General features: G+C 44.3%; 1 protein-coding gene across 2 annotated transcripts; it reads right to left on the bottom strand.

Moving 5' to 3' along the window:
- Nucleotides 1-636: 636 nt before the first annotated feature.
- LOC118405175 (transient receptor potential cation channel subfamily M member-like 2) lies at nt 637-16,526 on the bottom strand. Of its 2 annotated transcripts, none has more exons than XM_035804603.1 (24): nt 16,360-16,526; nt 15,854-15,955; nt 15,246-15,426; nt 14,538-14,686; nt 14,058-14,265; nt 13,272-13,434; nt 12,462-12,579; nt 12,011-12,083; nt 11,282-11,388; nt 10,257-10,391; nt 9,721-9,902; nt 9,034-9,224; nt 8,406-8,505; nt 7,331-7,556; nt 6,519-6,752; nt 5,964-6,095; nt 5,255-5,509; nt 4,406-4,589; nt 3,992-4,076; nt 3,537-3,736; nt 2,811-2,949; nt 2,199-2,288; nt 1,578-1,751; nt 637-1,084 (listed from the first exon to the last, which is right to left on the bottom strand). In XM_035804603.1, exons 1-24 carry the CDS (start codon nt 16,501-16,503, stop codon nt 976-978), a joined length of 3,681 nt encoding a protein of 1,226 aa, XP_035660496.1. In that variant the 5' UTR covers nt 16,504-16,526; the 3' UTR covers nt 637-975. The 2 variants fall into 2 exon arrangements, with proteins under 2 accessions (XP_035660496.1, XP_035660504.1); XM_035804611.1 differs by having other exon boundaries at nt 1,578-1,748.
- Nucleotides 16,527-19,569: the final 3,043 nt, after the last annotated feature.

Below are 19,569 nucleotides of genomic sequence, written 5' to 3'. Positions count from 1 at the left end.
TGATCCAGATTCATTACTACTAGGCGAGGCAGATTTCCAGAACTAGAAACTATTAAGACATACTTGATAACACGACACATAATACAACATTTTGTCTATTTTCTGTCCGTTACACAGAGCCCTTGCTTTTACTACCCAGTGATTATTTGCACATAAAGAGGAGACACAAGAGACAATCGGAACTAAAATCCAGAAGGCAGTTTAAGACCATCCGTAACAATGGTTACATACACAACATTGCTTGTCCAAATTGACATAATTGATTCATGAAGAATTGCACCAACATAGTGTATGTATGCATACTAGTGATAAAATGTCTAAGTATATTATCAATTGAATGATTAATTGATCTGTGTATTTTAATATGTGTATCACCAATTGAATTCCCATCCCTACTAAATGTTACCAGATGCACACTTGCCTAATAAGTTTATTCCCTTGTCACAAGGTAGCGAACCACATTTTCGCAGTGTCTACAACCTAATGCTCATAACGGATGCCCTTTTAATACGGCTTAAACGTTTCATTAGTATATTTCTCTAAGAACATGAAGAATCTCTATAGATACAGTTACCTCTACAGGTTCTACTGAACTGAAGTACAGGTTGTCCACGTGGCTTACACTTACGCATACATTGGTGGGCTACCCATCGTCATCCACGTCAGAATTTCGTCTTAAAAGGTACCTTGAATTAACACAACTACGTCTGCGATGCATGCTACAAATTTATCATGAAAAGCATCGTTTTGACTAAAGAATGTTATCCTGTGCTGTTACTTCATCTACCCCTTTCCCCATCCCCACTTAAAATTATGCCGCATGTTGCCAGTTTCTGCGAAAGCATGTCTGATCTTCTTTCGCCAATTTGAGCAACATGCCCTTAACCAAAAACAGGCGCTCTGCAATAATCTACTTGACTTTCGTTGAAATTATTCCAATATGTGCGGTACAGTTTTTTGTTGTTGAAGATGTCGTCACACGCTGGACTCTCGGGATGACATCCTCATGAACGTGCGGGGTTGTGGCGCACGTGGCCTCAACTCTGCTGGCGGCTCGTTGTCTGCCTCTGACTCCGGCTCAGTACTGCAGTACACAAAGATTACTTGTCAATGATCAACAAGATATTTTTTTACACACATTACCCTTATATAATGTTCTAGTAAGGGTGAGTAAACACCGGTACCCATTTCACCGTTTGCAGCACTGCTGGGTAAATTCCCCCTCCCATCTCTTCACCTATTCATGGGTTGGGGTTGGAGTAGCCGGCTCACGGCATCATTTTCTGTCCATTAATAGTCAAGTAAAGGTAAAGGCAGTCCCATGTAGTGGGTTGCTATTCACTGTGTCTTTAGGCACGGTATTGAGAGATGAAGACTAACCCTCTCCTCACACAGATTTATGTCTTCTGGGCATTTTTTTTTTACCAGAGGACAGAAATCATCAAAAGAAACCAATTATACTTATTTTGACACATCATTGTGTGTGAGATTAAAATTGCAAAGACATTGAATGCAGATTATATGAAAAAGACTACTATCAAAGTCGACAACAAGTCACTGACACTACTGTATCTTACCTATCAGTCATTTCATCCTCATCCATTGACGACATGTCCTCATCGGTGACGTAACTTCCGGCATAACTTCTGCCGTCACTTCCGTCTACACACAGGTCTGACTCTCCCACAGGGCCGTCAGGTACATCCAATGATAGGCTCCTCGGGTAAGTGGGCTGTTCATGATCAATCCTGCTTGGTGCAAAAACAAACACAGGATTTACGTCGATGTAGGTTAGACATCTAATAAGATACGCCAAAAAATAGTTACGCAAGCAACTGGATATGGTTTTGGAAATGGTCAGACGTTTTAACTACTATCCAGTAGTTTTCGTCAGTGAGACTGATATAAACCCTGTCCAACAAGATCTCAGTGAGACATAAATCATAAATTTAGTTTATGAATTGTTGAGATACTACATGCCTTTCACCAACTCAAATCTCCAAACAGATTCCCGGGGGCATAAGATAGTATCAAAGCGGGCCAAGGAGTATAGCCGGCCAGAGGAGGTCAAACGGGCATACGGTAGACGGCTGACCTCCTTTGGCCGGCACACTCCCTGAGCTTTGATACTATCTTATGCTTCCGGGAATATGCTTGGAGATTAACCATCTTCCCATGGCCAATCAATGTAAGAATACCTTGCGCCGTGCGAGACGGCGTTACGCTGCTTCCTCAGCTCCTCAATGTCTTCTCGTATCTCCTCCAAACCCCACAGCAGCTCCTGGAACCTGAGAAAAAACAACCAAACACTGGCTTATTGTAGAAGACTTCAGGGAAAGAAGGAACGAAAGCTAAAAGAAAGTAAACTCCATGCATACGACGTACGTTTTACTGCATTGATAAATGTGATGATATTCCCAACTTGTATATTTCAAATGAAGGTGACTCGTCGTGATTGTTGAAAAATACCTTGGAAAAAAGACCCTAAAAAGACCCATCGAGATTCTTTTCTTGATTTAAAGGTCTTGCAAACGTATGGCGTAACACACGGAACATACCGAATAATACATTCTTCATTTTTGTCCTTTCATATATTTTCTGATCTTTGAAGATTAGTATACGTTTTCCAGTATTTGTTTCGGCAAGCCACGGCAAATTGAATTTTCTTATTTTGAACCTGCCTTGAACGATTTACAGGATGGTTGAAACCTTTTTTAATCTTTGGAAACGTCCGAAAATTGATGCGCGCGTGGATGTCATCCATACAATCAAATCAACATGGCCTAGGATTAAAAAAAAGTAGTACTAACTTGTCATCCTGATGGGCCTTCCTCTTCCTGTCGTCCTCGGCGTTTTTCCGGTCGCGCTGTTCCTGCAGAAGGTAGTTCTCTGCGCCCTGCTTCTCAAAGTCTCGCAGCCGCTGAACCTTGTCGGCACCGAAAACCTTGTCTGGAAAATGCAACTTTGGCGTTAGTTTTGATGTCAGACTGTTTCCAGAGCTTACACAGGCCAACTCCTCGACTCCAGGGCCACTCCCAAGAAATGGCCAGTTAGGTCTACCTCACATATCCAAACCGGGGCCTGGGAGCTTTTGGGAACGAAAAGTATGATATAAAAGAGACCAAATTACACGTAAAGATAATAGTCGTGGTATTATTTGTGTATATTGTCACGTATACATTTCTATTTTACGTTTCCACAAACAGCCCGACCGAGCCACGTTTTGGAAATGTGACGTTAGCCTTAGTATTGCCTTGAGCCTTTGAGGGAGGTGACAGACGGTCACCGAAACGTCGTGTCATGTACATATCATCATCCAACACCAATGAGTTTCTCTGCTGATGCCAGTGTCGACGATTTTTAATCTCCAAGCAGATCCTACGGTGCCGCATAATATAGTATCAAAGCTGGCCAAGGAGTATAGCCGGTGCCCGTTTGACTCCCGTTTAGGCCGGCTATACGCCTTGGCCAGCTTTGATACTATCTCTATGGCACCGTAAGGTCTGCTTGGAGACTAGACGACTCTTTTGACCCACCGAAATCCGTGGACTCTGCCTCGGGCGCGTCCGGGGCACATCCGCCCTTACTGTACACATAGCAGGCCAGTCTCCACACGTGTCCCAGCAGGATGAGGGGCGGCGGTCCCCAGGGTTTGCCGACGTACTCCTCGATCAGGAAGTACCGCTGGTACTTCCAGTGGAGCTCCGACTCGTCCTGGATCTTCTGGAAAGTATAGCTGGAGAAAAAAGAAACGTAAGATTTTTAAGATTGTTTTCAAAAAATCTAGAGCTAAACAACATCCAGAAGATCTCAATATTTTTCGGAACAGCTAAAGATATATCTAAAAAAATTCCCCGTTAAGAGAGAGAGGGGAGAGTGGACTGACAATAGACTGGATTATATAAAGTTAAGAAGGTAGAGGCAAGCCCTTTACCCTGTTGACACATTCAGGGTGGATACCAAGAAGGTAAATAAAAAGTGTGTATTTTACTTGAACATGGCGATGAGCAGGTTGAGCAGCAGCACGTTGGTTACCAGCATGTAGACAGCCTGGAGGAACGACACGAACCACGGACCTGCAAAGATCAAGATCAGATAAATGAAAGTTTATTGCAAATTCTTGCCCTCGCTCTGCTCTCTTTTTCCGTTTTTTCCGCTCAAAATTTTGCTGGCCGTTTCTTTTAGTACTGGGTCGTTGTACGGGGCCGGTGAGGTGAGGTGAAAAAACAACTACTAATCCGTGAATAGTTTCATCAGGTTGGTACGTCACTGTATAAAAGCTGGAATAAAGAGACTACACGCAACCAATGCTTTATTTTTAAGAAGGTCACCGAAACGTTGTTGAGAATAAAGAAATTGTTGTGTAAAAAAGGAATCTCTTTATTCAACAGCTACTAATGTTTACCAGAAACGTTTCCGTCGTCGTCCGTGAAGAGGTCCCCGTACATCTGCCAGTAGGGGATTCGCACCGCGTCGACGAACAGGTTCCAGCCCGGGGAGCTGTTGGGCGACATCAGGGACAGCCTGGCCACGCCGTATGCAAAGATGAACACCAGTAGGATAAACATGAAGATCACAAGGTCCTGTAGCTGTAGGGACAAGAACCAGTCATATGAACATGGACATTATAAAGTTCCTATTACTGTATGGTACGCCGTAAGCAAAGATGAACACCAGCAGGACAAACATGAAAATCGCAAGGTCCTGTAATACTGCAGGGCAGGGGCAGAATAAAGGAGAGCAAACATGAAGTTGCTGAAGGTAGCCAGGTCTTTTAGATAAAGGGAAGACGTAGAACAGGCAGGGATATTGCCACCGATTTCTCTAATCTCCAAGGAGATCTATCAGCGACAATGCAGTATTCAACACTACTACATTTGAAACACAAATTCTCCCCCCCCCCCTCTTTCAGTGAAGGTAGATCTCCGGTAGCCTGTTGGATACTGGCTGGCCCTCAGAACACTGCCATGCCACCGATAGATCTGAGATTACATTTATTCATCAATGATTCACAGTTCCTGGCTCGTATGATCAGTTGCTGACGTCAGGTATCCGGAAGATCACGTGTTAATAAGATCACGTGTCCTCAACTCTCACGGGTTTACGTTCTGAAGTGATTGGTCATCAGTATTGATTCTGAAGATGGTCGTTGAAAATTTGATCCGTGTGTACTTTTGTATTGGAAGAAAGTTTAGCATTTAACAATGATTCACAGTTACGTTGATTAGACAATCAGTAGGGAATCAACGCCTACCATTCCTTTTATCATGACAATCTTGGGCCCCACGTCCTTCTGCACGTGAAACAGCTGCAGCAGTCGGTAGAACATCAGGATGAGGGTGATGGAGTACACGGTCCGGGCCGCCTCGAAACTGCTCTCGCCCATGGAGACGTGCAGGGTGAAGGAGAAGAGGAAGGACAGCAGCAGCACTAAGTCCATCCGGTTCCAGTTGCTCCTGTACCAGGCGCGTATCTTGTACCACCAGTTGGGCGGGTGCTCCGTAGCAACCTGGAACAAAATACGGGTATATGATACACTTCACTGTTCTTTCAATCCAGTACTGTAGCAACCTGGAACACATAGCACGTCACATAACGTGTATGCTGGAGTAATTTACAATTCTTATTAAAAGAATAGAACAGAGCTTTGATGCGCGACGATTGATGCGATTACAATGCATGGCACCTTCTACATACAGGGTAGTTGAACAATTGCTAATATCTAACAATTGCAGGAAGGACAATATAACTATGCACACCTGTACTTCAGAATACATAGGGTTGTATATGGCGTGTTTAAATGTTCTTATTCTTACAGTCTCGCTTTTCATCTGGATATGATGCTATGGGTGAAAACCACACTAAAGGGAAAACTCTCAATTTGAACTACTTTTCTGTAAAAATCCTTGTTCGTTCTCCATTCCATTTAACCTCCGGTCCCAAATTTAAGCAGATGTTCCCACCTGTCTGAGCTCCTCTATCATGAGACTGCCCATCACTACTAACAGGAACCACTCCCAGGGGCTGACCACACCGGGCCGGAGATCCGTCAGCAGGAACACGCTGAACATCAGCAGGTAGAGCACATGGAACACCTGAAGGATAAACGGGATTGTCTTGTGAAAAGCCAAGAGACCACTTCTGGGCACTGAATGGGAGGTATGATAAATGAATAATGATTCTATTTTGTAAAACATTACAACTGGTGGGCTGAATTGCGTTATACTTACAAAAAGTCAATCTTTAAGCACACCTCCACTAACATAAACAAGACGATCTGACAATTTACACAATGACAGGGGGTTAGGCGGTTATTCCATATAGGTTACTGTGCTGAGATTACAGTGCCCGGTGGTTTCAAAGGCTTGTGGGCTTAATTGGAGACGTAAGGGGGTTATTCCGTAATTTTGCACTTCTTGGAAAGAAGCTGTAGAAGGATTTCAAGACTGGTATTTAGAAAGTAATGATGTGGTTAAGTCGCGCATGTCTATATTTTTACAGAAAAATTGGACACGTACCGCATTGTAAATGAACCTGGTGACCGGTGCAGTCTGTTGGAAGTAAAAGGCCTCGAGCAGCCCGATGCAACCCTTTTTTTCCTTGCAGGTGCAGGTGGGACTGACTTTGCAGAGCGGTCTGTCAAAACTGTCCCGGTCTGGTGCAGAGCTACTGTTGCGTTTTTCATCATCGTCATCATCGCCAACAAACGTAATCAGGTAGATGGCCGGTAGGAACAACATGGACAGCCCCACCTGTAGTACAGATTACTTCAATGACATTACTTCAACGACAAATGGAAATGTATGTAGATTACGTGCCAGCTTACAAGGAGTTACTCTTGCAATGGTCGCAGGACAGACTCAAAATATTGTGCGTACAGGTTTGATGAACCAACGGAAGGACCGTTTTTGTTGTTGTAAGAACAAAGGTCAGTAGATGATTAATTAAGAGTCGCAGCTTTTAGAACCACAGGCAGGGGGTGGGGGTGGGCGAAGTGACTATAAATAGTCTACCACTACTACTGTAATATAGCATTATATATTTCTGTAAAAAAACAACGGTTCTCTCATTCATATCATCATCATCCAATGTGTTCTGCATCGTTTGCATCTACAGTCTTGTAGCTGCATTCAGTCTTTCTTCATCTTTCCCCACTGTGCACTGCATCCTACAAGATTCCTTAATTAGCTCTTGGATTGAGTTTCTTTTCTGTTGTAGGAGGGGCTTGCCTTGGCTAAACAGTATCTAACTTGTTCATCCACCATCTAATGCTCAAGGCTAGTATGAAAGCATATCAAGTGTCTTGGCGAATACTATGACTACGTCCCACCTTCCACCACGGCGTGAAGGACGCCATTCTGCCCTTCCAGACGAGGTTCATCTTGGTCTGACAGGCGTCATGACTCATGAAGGTCATGTGATGCGAGCTGGCGGCAATGCGCATGGCCGTGACGTCACCCCACCTGTCCTGCCGCCGCACCAGGAGGTCATGAGTCAAGCTACGGTCCTTCCGGTGGCACTCCTCCAGCACTCCGCGCGCGTCGGCCTCCAGCTGCCTGGTTAACAATCATAACCTGGTCAATAACCTGCTGATAATTTATCACTAACTCATCAAACTGAGGACACTCCTCCAGCACACCACGCGCGTCGGCCTCAAGCTGCCTGGTTAATAATCATAACCTATCAATAACTTGTTCATAACCTGTCAATAACCTGGTCATAACCTCTCACTAACCTGTCCAAGTTATGGCACTCCTCCAGCACTCCGCGCGCGTCGGCCTCAATCTGCCTGGTTAACAATCATAACCTATCACTAACCATCCAACTAGCGACACACTCCTCAAGCACCCCGCAAGGGTCTGTCTCAAGCTGCCTGGTTAACAATCTTAACCTGTCAATACACTATCAGTAACCTGTCCAACTAGTCTAGTAACACCCCTCAAGTACCCCGCGGGCGTCGGTTTCCAGCTGCCTAGTTAACAATGATAACCTATCCTTAACCTGTCAATAGCCTACTAACAACCTATCAATAACTTGTCCGACTAGTGACACCCAGGCACTCTGCAAACGTCATTCTGCGCTCACCTGGTTAACAATCATAACCTATCCATAAACTATCCATGAGTTATCCATGACCTATCCATACATAACCTATCCAGTTAGTCTAGTAGCAATCATTCAGCACTCCGTGGGCGACTTTTTCCAACTGGAAACTCAGGACTCGTAACCTATCAAAACCTTGCCAACCAGTAACATCTGCCTAGGGCATCATTTTTGTTGTCTGGTTGAAATATTTACATTGATGACATCACTCAATAACCTGTCCAAGATTTAACACTGGATCTGGGAAACATAACCATGGCTCAATAGTTTTAAGGTTTTATTCAGATGTCTGACATACTAACTTTGCGTGATCCATTAGGTCCTGCACCAGCACCAGTTGTTCCTCTGTCTTAGCCTCGGAGGCCAGAGACATCATCATCTTACTGGCTGAGAGCGCTGCAGCTAAAGAGGAACATATTACGAAAAAACTAAATATATCTAGTCTATCGCAGAGAAATAGGAGTATCTGCATCTGTATCTCTATATTTTTTTTAAATTCTTCTGTCGATTTGACAGATGAGGAGGCAGACAGGCATTTTGCCTGTTTGCATGACCTGCACATGACTTTTTATGGTGAAGGAGGGGTGTGCAATTCCTTCTCCACCCTCTCATCTACTGGAGCACTAAGTCTCACAGGGGCAACTCCATCTTTATAACCAGTATAACTGCCATTGTACGTAACACGCCAGCTTCGCATGCATGCGTCGCGACAACAGCTGGTTATATTGCGCTGAAAGACGTATTACACATAATCTTTCAACATCTAATTGTAGTATATACGCTGTTCATGAGAATGAGGACTACAGTACTTGGTGGTAACATGGTCCGCTCTTCGATAGTTCTAGGGAAAACACCTCGATTCTAGAATCCCTATTTACGAAATTGACACCCCTCCTCGTAAAATTGCGCATAATTTGTTCCTGTGCGTACCGACATGATCAGATCCCATCCTCCAGAACAGTCTGGCCATGTCTCTCCTGTTCGTCAGGACGGCCCACAGGAACAGATCCGTCTCAGGAGAGGGGAAGTCCACCTTGTTTCCGTTGTCGCTCTGGGTTGACGTATCGCTCAGGAAACGATATCGAACAGAACCGGTAAGGCTGACAAGGAACCTCTTGCCCCTGTACCACAGAAATGGGTTAGTATTCATCATATACCTATACCGTAGGGAGAGATATACATACATTGTTTTAGTGACGTTTGGTTTCCTCTTTCTTCTTCTTCTTCTGCCGTTTCGGTTAGATGGATTCAACTGTTTGATTTCGGTGCCAAATGACCTGAAATTTGGAGGTGGGTTAGAGTGCTTTTTCAGTTATTTTTATAGGCCTGTAGAATTGTTTATTGTGTTTTTCAAAGCCCAAACTACATCGGGGATCCTGGAAAGTAGAGGGAGCTCCCGTGAGACCGAACGGCATTCTTATGATTTTGAAGAGTCCCTTGGGACTGGTAAAAGCATCCGGTCCGTCTCATCAACCTGCCTAAGACCTGTGGCTAAGTCCAGCGAGGGAAATAGGCGCAACGTTTGGGAGGACGTATTTTTGGACGTATGAATTCCACTTGCACATTCTCGCCATCTTGTCACCAAGAACAGATAACGGTAACCAGTGACGCACTTACTTGTACATTGTTTCCATCTGCTGGCCTAGAAGTTTATGACAGATCACCCTGGCGACCATGTGCAGCAGATTGTCGCCCCTGTCCCTGTCTCCAAGCAGTTCCCACTTTTTCTTCTGCTTCTCACGACGGACAAGCCTCCGCAGTAACCTGGCAACGCCGTCCGCCCCGCCCTTCTCGATGGTCTGCAGTGACAAATTAGGGTTTGCATAAATTCCCCAGCACATGCAAGGATCCAGATCACCCTTGATGTTTTATGCCTGTTTTGGTCGCCTTCTTATACTATAACTATACAATTTATAACGATATCGTCAACATGAAAATGTAGTAATGAGGTCATGGGAATATCAATATTTTCAAAATGATATTACACTCATGAGGATGATACCGTTTGCATACCAATGAGGAGCAATCTTCTACTGCCTGCACCTCCAGAAAAATATTAATCAGACTTTTGCTTATATACTACTGGTGTCATTTTTAAAAATAGTTTGGGCCCATTTAGCAGCGTTTATGAATAGAAAAGGACTGATATTTACTTGGTTATACAGATTGTATAGCCTCTCCACTGTCAAGAACTGCAGGAGTTCCACCCCGTTGTCCAACAGCAGCTGCACAAACTCCACCCGGTCCTGTAGAAGCGCGCTCTCCATGTACGTGTCCTTATCAATCGACTGTCAAAACATGTCAACCAATCTTGAATAACGTTTCCATCAACTATTAAAATTTATTAGTCTATGTAGATGTAGAAAGATACCATTTTTATATAAAAATTGTGCCTTATGCTACGACCTGTACTTAGCTTGTTAGAGCATAAGTGCAACAGAAATGTCTTTCATTCATTCTTCATTAACTTTCGACAGTATATTTGTCAACTCTTTGCCACAACTCTACTAGATCTCCCTAATGGGTGATGGATAGCATGTGGTAAGTAATTGACCAGGAAAGCGAGTACGCAGGCTCACATTTACGGCAAAAAGCCTTATCGCGGTGAAATTGCCCTGGCCAGTCATTCTCCCAGAAGGCAGAGTAGTACGTCTGTTAGAGACTAACATAAGCTACACAAGGTCTACAATGTCTCCATGTACGTGTGTTTGACAACAAGGTTTAGATTGCAATCAACCAACCCATTCAGCACCACTTTACAAGCATGTATTCCATTAATAGCTTAGGGCGTCGTCATATAGGTCTTGCGGTCGTCGTGCGATCGCTAATTTTGAGAATTTTGGAGGAGAAAACATACGTCTTATGCAAAGTTCAACTGTCTTGGTACACAAAATACTGTTTTGGATCCATGTCGGTGGTTGGTTCTCTCACGGCCTGCTTGGAAATCCTATAGCATCAAAATCGTACGACGATCGCACGACCTATGTGCCGCGCCCTTAAAAGAAAAAGAGACCAGTCAAAACAGGTGAAGGCAAGGCACTAACGCTGCACCACGAAGATCAGAAACCAGTTGGTCGAAGGCAGCTCAAAGCAGCTAAAAACAATCTGCAGCTCAAAGCAGCTAAAAACAATCTGATACAGATGGAGGACAGTCGTCAAGAAGAATGAGGTAGCTTACCAGCCATTTCGGCCTTCTCCTCGGCGTGAAGATCTCCTGACGGGCCACATCGCTCCTGTTCCAGGCTAGCGCCAGCTGCAGCTGGTTCTCGGGATCTGACTTCTCGGCTGCAGGCAGAATAAAAACGTCAGGGACTTTTGTTTGCAAATTGACCATCCAAAAATTGTCTTCATCTCCTTTGCATGTCAATTCACAGGTAGAGTATAAAACCTGCCATTCAACCAGATTTCTTTAGTGTCACTAACGAAAGGCAGTCGATGCTACGCGTACCGTCCGACCGTTTCCAAAATCATATTCAGTTGCTTGAATAGTTGCTTTTTGGCGTACTTATAGAATCACGGGTTGTACGCGGAGAATCGCCGATTGAACCGGTAATACCCCCCTCACATTAGGCAAAAATCGATCGGACGACGAGTCTGCGAGCTCTAAATTACGAGGAGGCATGACCCTGACGGGAAGGGGGGGAACTCTGCCATTTCTTTGTCGGCATCAGGGTCATGCCTTCTCGTAATTTAGAGCTCGCAGACTCGCCTTCCGATCGATTTTCGCCTAATGTGAGGGGGGTATAAAGACCCTGATCCCGATCTCTGTGGATATAAACTCCGAATACGATCTCTAGCGTCACCTCTACTCTCACAAATACATACAGTATTGTGTTCAGCTTTGCAGGGGAAGCATGCCATACATCTTTCCAAAATGGAATGCTATTAGCATTAATGCAATAATTACCTTTCAACAAACCCCTCAATAACGCATCGTCCATGTCCAATTCGTCACCTTCTTCGAGCTTGAAAAGTGACACCTGGGGTAATAGCATTTAAATTCCAGTGATTGTTAGGACCCACGTTTACAATGATTACTTTTCCAACGCAATGAGATGTAAAATTCAATATCATACAGGTATCTAAATGATGGAGACACTCAAATGTTTAAAGTTATTGAACTCGAGAACGGAGGGATGGATATGAGATGAAACTTAAGAGCAAGTGACTTATTCTTCATCTAAGATCTGTATCGAACCCAAAGTCGTATTGTTGTAAACTGCAACGCTGTGGCAGCACCTTTTGTTCTCAGGGTCAGTTACACCGGTCTCAACGAACTAAGAGCTTTCTTCAATCCTGAAACGTTCACGGTATCAATACAAGCTTCTTAAGATATAAAAAGTCGATATGAGTCTTACAAAGGAGCACTTCTTGACAATTTTGAGGATCATGTTTGCGTATGTTTCCACATCGATCAAAACATCAAACGCCTTGGAGATGCGGTCCCACAGGTCTCTGCTTATCTTTCCCTTTTCCCTGTAGGACAGAGGAAAAATAAATTCATTAAAAATAAGACAAAATAGATATATAAAAGATAATAAAAATATAACAAAAATCATCTGATAGTTTTCTCCACCAGCATATCATACACCACATAGGCATATGGCTTATAGATGTCCTGAACTGCATTTTGTCAAATTTACTCTTCATCAGTAGCTCGAGGCTAATCAGTAGGCTAGACTATTTTTTTTGAATGAATGAATGAAGACCTTTAATACTCCGGATTGCTGGACTTACCAACTCTAGTATACAGACGTCTTAGGGGGACTTGATCAACACATATATACTAAAGGACTCAGAGAGCACACATAAACACGTCCGTCTCCTACACTCTAAGTTTTAATATGCTTCTACTCTGGGTTATATATCTCTGGGGGTCTGCCTTGCTTGGCATGTAAGCCTTGGTTGGCACATGTGCAGTTATGCTGGGGTTATCTAGGTCACAGCCAATACTGATGTAATCTAAGTCACTACACGAACCAGAGGTCATTGTCTGCGTTTTAAGAGAAAAACATCTAGGAGTAACAGAGTAATTCCTTAGTGGAACAGCCTACCTGAGACAGTAGTGAAGAGCGGCCTAAAATGGAACCAGCCGTTTCCTACCTGGCCAAAGAAACTCTTCTCTACTCTTGGTTTTACTCGGGATGTACATGTGCAACTCCCCTTACCGGATCCGTTTCCTCCTCTTGTACGCGTAGGCGATGATGTCGGCTGCCCGTCCGCTCCCCTCGGCGGCGACGACAGGGATTTCCCTCGCCACGGCCTCGGACACGTTCTTCAGCGTGTGCGGGCCTCCCTCTACTGCCAGCACCACCACAGGGACGCCCACATCTGGAACCATAGTATCAGTTAATACATTCTCTGTTCCTGCAAAAATGGCCGATCGGAAAGGTTGCCTTGCATACTAGTCCCTACAGTCGTCTGCGCCAGCGGACTATGAATTGTCATAAAATCAAAACTACTTGAATGCAATCGATATTTAGGTAGAGTAGGATGAATCCCAGGCCGTAACACAAAATCACCATACGCATAGACACACCCTGGTGGTTTACAGAAATAAGGTCTTAGTACATTTGTACGTCCTAGGAGTCCTCCTAGAAGACGGAAACTCGAAACAACAAAGCCGGATCTGCTGGGACTGTCTTATACGTGGCAGCACCTGCACATGTGAGACTATGAGCGTCAGTAGAAGAGAGGGTGGAGAAGGAATTGCACCCCCCTCACCTTAACAAGTCATGTGCAGGCCAGGCCAAGCTCACGTCGGCAAGTGACTGTTTGCCTACTGCCACTGTCTTTCCAGACAGAAGGATGCCGACAACATCAGACATCATCCCAAAAGAGTTGCTGTTTTGCACGGGTATTCTAGGAGGACTCCTGCACATGTCATGCAACCGGTACCCATTACTGGTATACATCCCTAGTGTGTATCCCTAGTGTACATACATGTACCGTACCTTTCATGTCGCCCAGAGTCATCGTGCTGCTGATGTACTCCTCTAGCCGAGTCCGCAGCTCAATGTCAGCCTCGCTGAACTCCTGCACGGTCCCGTCGTCCACCAGGATAAAGTGGGTGTGGTTCAGGTCCAGAGGAGCCGTGTTCTTCTTAAACTCCAGTTTCTGGCAGGAGTAGATGGCCGGGAAGACGTCTTTCCTGTCGGTGCGCTGGCTCGGGAGAAAGTGATGTACTAATTAAGGGTTAATGACCCGCCCCGAGGTGTATATGGTGTCATAACGCATGGGACTTTGCTATAACCACCGAATAAAACCACCGAGTGAGCGAAGCCGTTGCCGATTCTTTCTGACCAATCAAAAGGGGCGATACACACCGGCCTGGCCGGAATCTATGTGTTACGGCGTCATAACCAACGTGGAACGTGGTCTTCTGATTGGTCCGCGGCGCCTGGCTATATGATAATCCTAAATATTTCCCTTACCTGTAAACTTGGCCTGTTGTCTACTGACCCCCAGGTAGCGATGCCGATGGCGACTGGGGAGGTGGCGAAGTTGCTGACCTGGTCCCTGACTGCTTCTCCCACGCACTTCATGATGCCGGAGTCCATTCCGCCTGTTAGAAGCCAGGCATCTGAGGAGGAAGGAGAAAACACACATGTCAACGTGAAGTGCGCCAGAAGTTCAGCAAACTTGCTGTCTTCACGCAAACAAAATGTAACAACATGAATTCCTACGTCCGTATCCAGTACTAGAATGTTCTCATTCTTCTATGGAAGCCCATAAGATTCAAATAGAAGCCCATGGGATACTGTAAAATAAGGACGGGTCCAGAACACTGTTCTTGTCGATGCGATTGATTTTGCTGATCATGTGAAAGTCCCCACGCAATTCCACCGCAATTCACCGTTTGGCTACGGAGTGTATAAAAAAATGATTTTGAACCAAATTATCATCATCAAAGCATTATCATCATGAGACGTATCGCAGCGAACGTTAGCACGGTCTAGAAAGCCTTGAAGATTATAAAGATGTGCATGGGAATCTTTTACTTTCCACCCTTTACAAAAACCAGGTGCGAAGTACGGTACAGTCAAGGGATAGTGTTCTATAAGGGCCACAGGCTTAAAGGAGAAACACGGGCAAAGGAGGAGGACAAACCGTAACTTTTGAGACCTCCGCTCTAAGATTACCTGTAGATTGCGACGCTTTCATAAGACTCCTTGTGAAGACGTTCTTGAGCCTGTCCTTAAGGAAAAACTTCTTGGCCCCTCCTGCGACGGAGACGATGAGGCTGGGTTTCTTGAGATGCCAGTGGTCCGTCATGAGTTCCCACAGGACGGCGGGGTCAATGTCCGGCTTCACCCTCACGAACTGGGGATGCGGGAATACGGTAAGTAATTACGTCAGAAAGTAGGGAATGTTCACCTCCGTTTTAGTGTGTCTGTTCTTCTATCTGTCTGTTTGTGTTTCCACAGTTATTTTCTTTCACTTTAGACTGGTCTCAACACGGACTGACAGGAAGTGAAAGTCAGAGTTGCGGGATTGACAAGGAACAGAGTTGATAGTTGGTAGAATTAGTCATTAATCATCCTTGCCTGACAGCTGACAGACACTACAGGTCACAGGGTCAATGGCAGAGGCTACTAATTCACGGGGAGGATTTGTTTTTCGTCTGCTTGTGTTTTCGCAGTTATGTACACTTAACATACTAGTCACGTCCATAGTAATCAATAAACACCTGTAATGGTCAGCAAAACCTCATTTGCATGATTGATTAAGTATAATTAAGCATACTTACGGGGGAGGTTTGAGTCAGGTTCCCAAATCCAGAGAAATAGATCTCCCCATATGAGGTGATGTTACCGTCCCCTCTCTCCTTCACAAACAGCTCAAGTCGTTCCTGGGTGACAAAAAACACGAAAGGAACATGTGTGTCATATGTCTAAGTGTGATACAATTGAACGAAGGACAACGAAAAGAAGAGAGCAAGCGAAAGCTAAGAGTAGGGAAGCGATTGATGGTGGTTGAACAAACGCCTTCTCTAAGAACCCCCACTTCTTGTCCGTGATCAAGGTGAACAGAGTCAATACACAACACAGCCTGAGAGAGAATATAGCTTCGTCAACAAAACTACTCACATTGTCTTCATACAAACTGCAGCTGTTGCTGCTCCATAAGGCAGTCTAGCTATTTTCAAGGTATGAATCCAAGACAATCTACCTGTTCTTAGACAGTCAAAAGCACAACAAAAAACGCGCCGACTTGTACATCTTAGTCTTAGAGAACAAGCCAAAGTAGACGTACCCGTTCCTCATCACTGATAGTTAGGGTCTTCCTTATACTGTCCTCAATGCTGACCGGCTCCTCTCGCACAGGCTGGTAACCTTGGTTACCAGTCTTCAGGAACGGCGTTGTCTCCACCGAGATACTGCACGGCTGTGGAAACATGTTGCCTTGGAAACGGTAAGATGTCTCCTGTGATAAAAAAAGTATTGAAAGTAGATCACCAGGTTGTCACCCAGAAAAAGCATCACTCGCAGGCAAGATGCTCAGCATAACTATCATAATACTGGGATTTGGACATCTTGAAAAATCTCATCTAGCTGTCGATGAAGATGTGTCACTGGCAAAAGATAATAGATGCCATCTGAAACGTCTGACCGTTTCCAAAATCATATCCAGTTGCTTGAATAACTGTATTTTGGCATATCATGGTAGAGCAGAGTAGAGCAGTGTAGAGCGGAATAGAGTAGAGTAGAGTAGAGTAGAGTAGAGTAGAGTAGAGTAGAGTAGAGTAGAGCAGAGTAGAGTAGAATAGAGTAGAGCAGAGTAGAATAAGATAGAGTACAGTAGAGTAAAGCACATTAGAGTAGATTAGAGAAGGGTAGACTTAATTAGAATGGAGTGGGGAAGACTAGAGTAGAGTGGAGTAGAGTAGAGTTGAGTGGAGTAGAGTAGTGTAGAGCATTGTATTTTTTTGCCACGTATGAGATCTGATTTCCATTTTAGGCCGTTCTTCAATGTACGCTTTGTTTTAGACCATTATGTTTTCTTTTGGTGAGAAACAAGTAGTTTAATCTTCCCATCCAACAACTGCTTAGAGAGCAGACGTGCCCATGTCTATTGTTATAAAAGTTCTAGGCTTGCATTTCCGTGGTTTTCAAACAGGCATCAACGAAGCTTTGTAAGTTTTCTTGTCATTTGCTCTGTTAGACGTAGGATGTCTTTTTTCGAAAAAAAAAAACAAAAAACTGCATGCCCTGAGGTAGTCGTCCCATCTATTCTGGTTCAGTGGAGGTGTGGGGGTCATCTTACAGACGACTCTATCGTGAATACATCTGCAAACTCTACAGCAAAATGGTCTAAAAAGACCATTGCCCTGTACAATGCTATTTGTGTGAACAAAAACCAGTGGCCATGAAAACATAATATTACCCATAGGAAATGAGGTAATGATTATATCTAATGTACAGCCCACACGCAGTGATTAGCACGCCTCCTGAGTTGTTGAACATGTTCCAGACAAGGCCATCACGCTGCCTATCATGGCCCAATGTGTTCTCGCCTTGTTCTCATAGGCTATACTTAGTTAGACTGTTATAGTTACCTTGAATAGTACCACTGAACAACAAAGTCCTCTGTACACAACCAAAGAGATGATACCCAGTCTACGTTTTGGTGACCGTCTGTCACCCTCCTTAAGGCAATACTACGTGATTTTACATCGCACTGCAGCTAGCTCACCAAGAGGTCGGCCAGGTTGTGTGGAAAGAAGGATGTCGTAAAAGGGATTCTTTGTGTGGGAGTATTTCGCATACTTTTATGGCTAAGTACAAGCTTTTAAAGCCTGCATCGCAATCAAACAAAACCCCAACGTATCTCTTATCAGATTTGGGGAGATAATGAAGTAAACATATTACACAATACACTACAGACTAGACTCTATAAACTAGACAGACATAACAGTCACTACCCAGACAGTCAATACCCAGAATGTAAACACATGGGCGTGGTCGCATATACTAGTGTGACTTGTGTTTAAACTCTGCAACATGAGTCACGCATATGATTTGTGTACTGGAGCTCATCGTGTGTAAGGATATATGTCTATCGATTTATTTGGCCTCTATCTATGTATTACTCTGGACTACATGCTTATGGGGTTTTTAGAACTGTGATTATGTAACGTTAATCCGTATCTTTGTTATGTTTTCTTCGACACTTAGTTCGCTCCTCGTGACCTCGTACGCAGTAGTGTGAGCGCAAACTGATTTGAGCTATTTATAAAAAAATAAAGGCTAAAACAAATACCTTTTTTTGTAAGCAGGGTCTTAGAGTGTCTGGGACTGGAGACGCATGCGGTCAGACTCCCAGCGGCGGCCGATAAGGATCAGCTTCGGCCGTGCCTGTCGTGTCCCCCGATCAGGAGTGTGACCCGGGCCGGTGGTGCGTCGGTACAGCCCGAGGGGAGGTGGAGCCGGTTCGGCAGCTCCGCACCCGCTGTGACGTGTATTAGATAATTACAGTCAAACCTGCCCACGCAGGGCACCGATAGAATATGGTTTATGTGGACAGGACGTCACTATAGTAGGATTCTTCATGCTTTTGTCAATTGGAAAAAATTATCCACCAAAAATGACCAAAAAGTGGTTATACGGGCCAGGTGTTTACCTGTACAGGTTTGACTGTATATCAATGGCCAATTGGTCCATATAATTAATCTTTATTGACACGACAAAAGTGCAGTGACTTTCGTACGGTCTGTAACAACTACTTACAGTACAACTAATTTAAAAACAGACATAGACTATATGGATTTCTAGGTAAATCAATGGTGGTCCTTATGTAGAGGTGGCCAAAAAGTTTGACTTAATACGGAATTATTACGATCGTCTCTAGACACGAGTAGTATATATCTTCATTGATAAGTTGCTTTTCTAATGTTCTAATTATGATAAAACGAGTTACATATTCCAACCAAAGTTCATTAAGTGACTTAGTTATCATGGCCAAATGGGATCATTAGATATCGTGCCGGGCCATGCAGATAGAGGTGTGGCTCATCACGTCATGCGATCAATGCGCAGTGCCTTTCGGCGAACGCCCACTCGGCACAAGTCCGCGCTGAACAAGTCTCTGTTGTTTTTTGCTAGGAATATGATCAAGTTGGGTCTCGCACTTCAATCCCGAGTTTCAAGTCAATTCATCGTGACATGAATCAATGATAACAATTCACTTCCGTATTTTTTTATCATACTGTAGTGTACGTACTGAAGACTTGAAGCAGATTTATATTCCTTGAGTTGTCAACTCTCGTAGCTGTATTTTCTTTCGCACAAAACATAACATTGGATGTTCCCACAGAAAATGCCTGGCTCTGGTCGACCCTCGCTGATCCTCACAGGGCCTATCTCACTGAGCGAAGGCACTCTGGAGGCACTGTGGAGGTATATTGGAATCTGTTTACGGAGGCACCTTTGCGCTGTTTTAGCCGATTTTCCCTTGCACCCACAC

The sequence above is a fragment of the Branchiostoma floridae genome, chromosome 2, assembly GCF_000003815.2.
Source record: "Branchiostoma floridae strain S238N-H82 chromosome 2, Bfl_VNyyK, whole genome shotgun sequence".
NCBI lineage: Eukaryota > Metazoa > Chordata > Leptocardii > Amphioxiformes > Branchiostomatidae > Branchiostoma > Branchiostoma floridae.
This window is presented reverse-complemented; position numbering and strand designations above follow the sequence as displayed.

Excerpts from the sequence above, each read along its gene's own strand:
- LOC118405175 (XM_035804603.1), bottom strand. The coding sequence starts at position 16,503 with ATGTTTCCACAGCCGTGCAGTATCTCGGTGGAGACAACGCCGTTCCTG. Across the intron at positions 13,435-14,057 it reads GACTCTGGGCGACATGAAAG|ATGTGGGCGTCCCTGTGGTG; the intron begins GTACGGTACATG and ends CTATGGTTCCAG. Across the intron at positions 2,950-3,536 it reads GGCAGAGTCCACGGATTTCG|ACAAGGTTTTCGGTGCCGAC; the intron begins GTGGGTCAAAAG and ends TGCATTTTCCAG.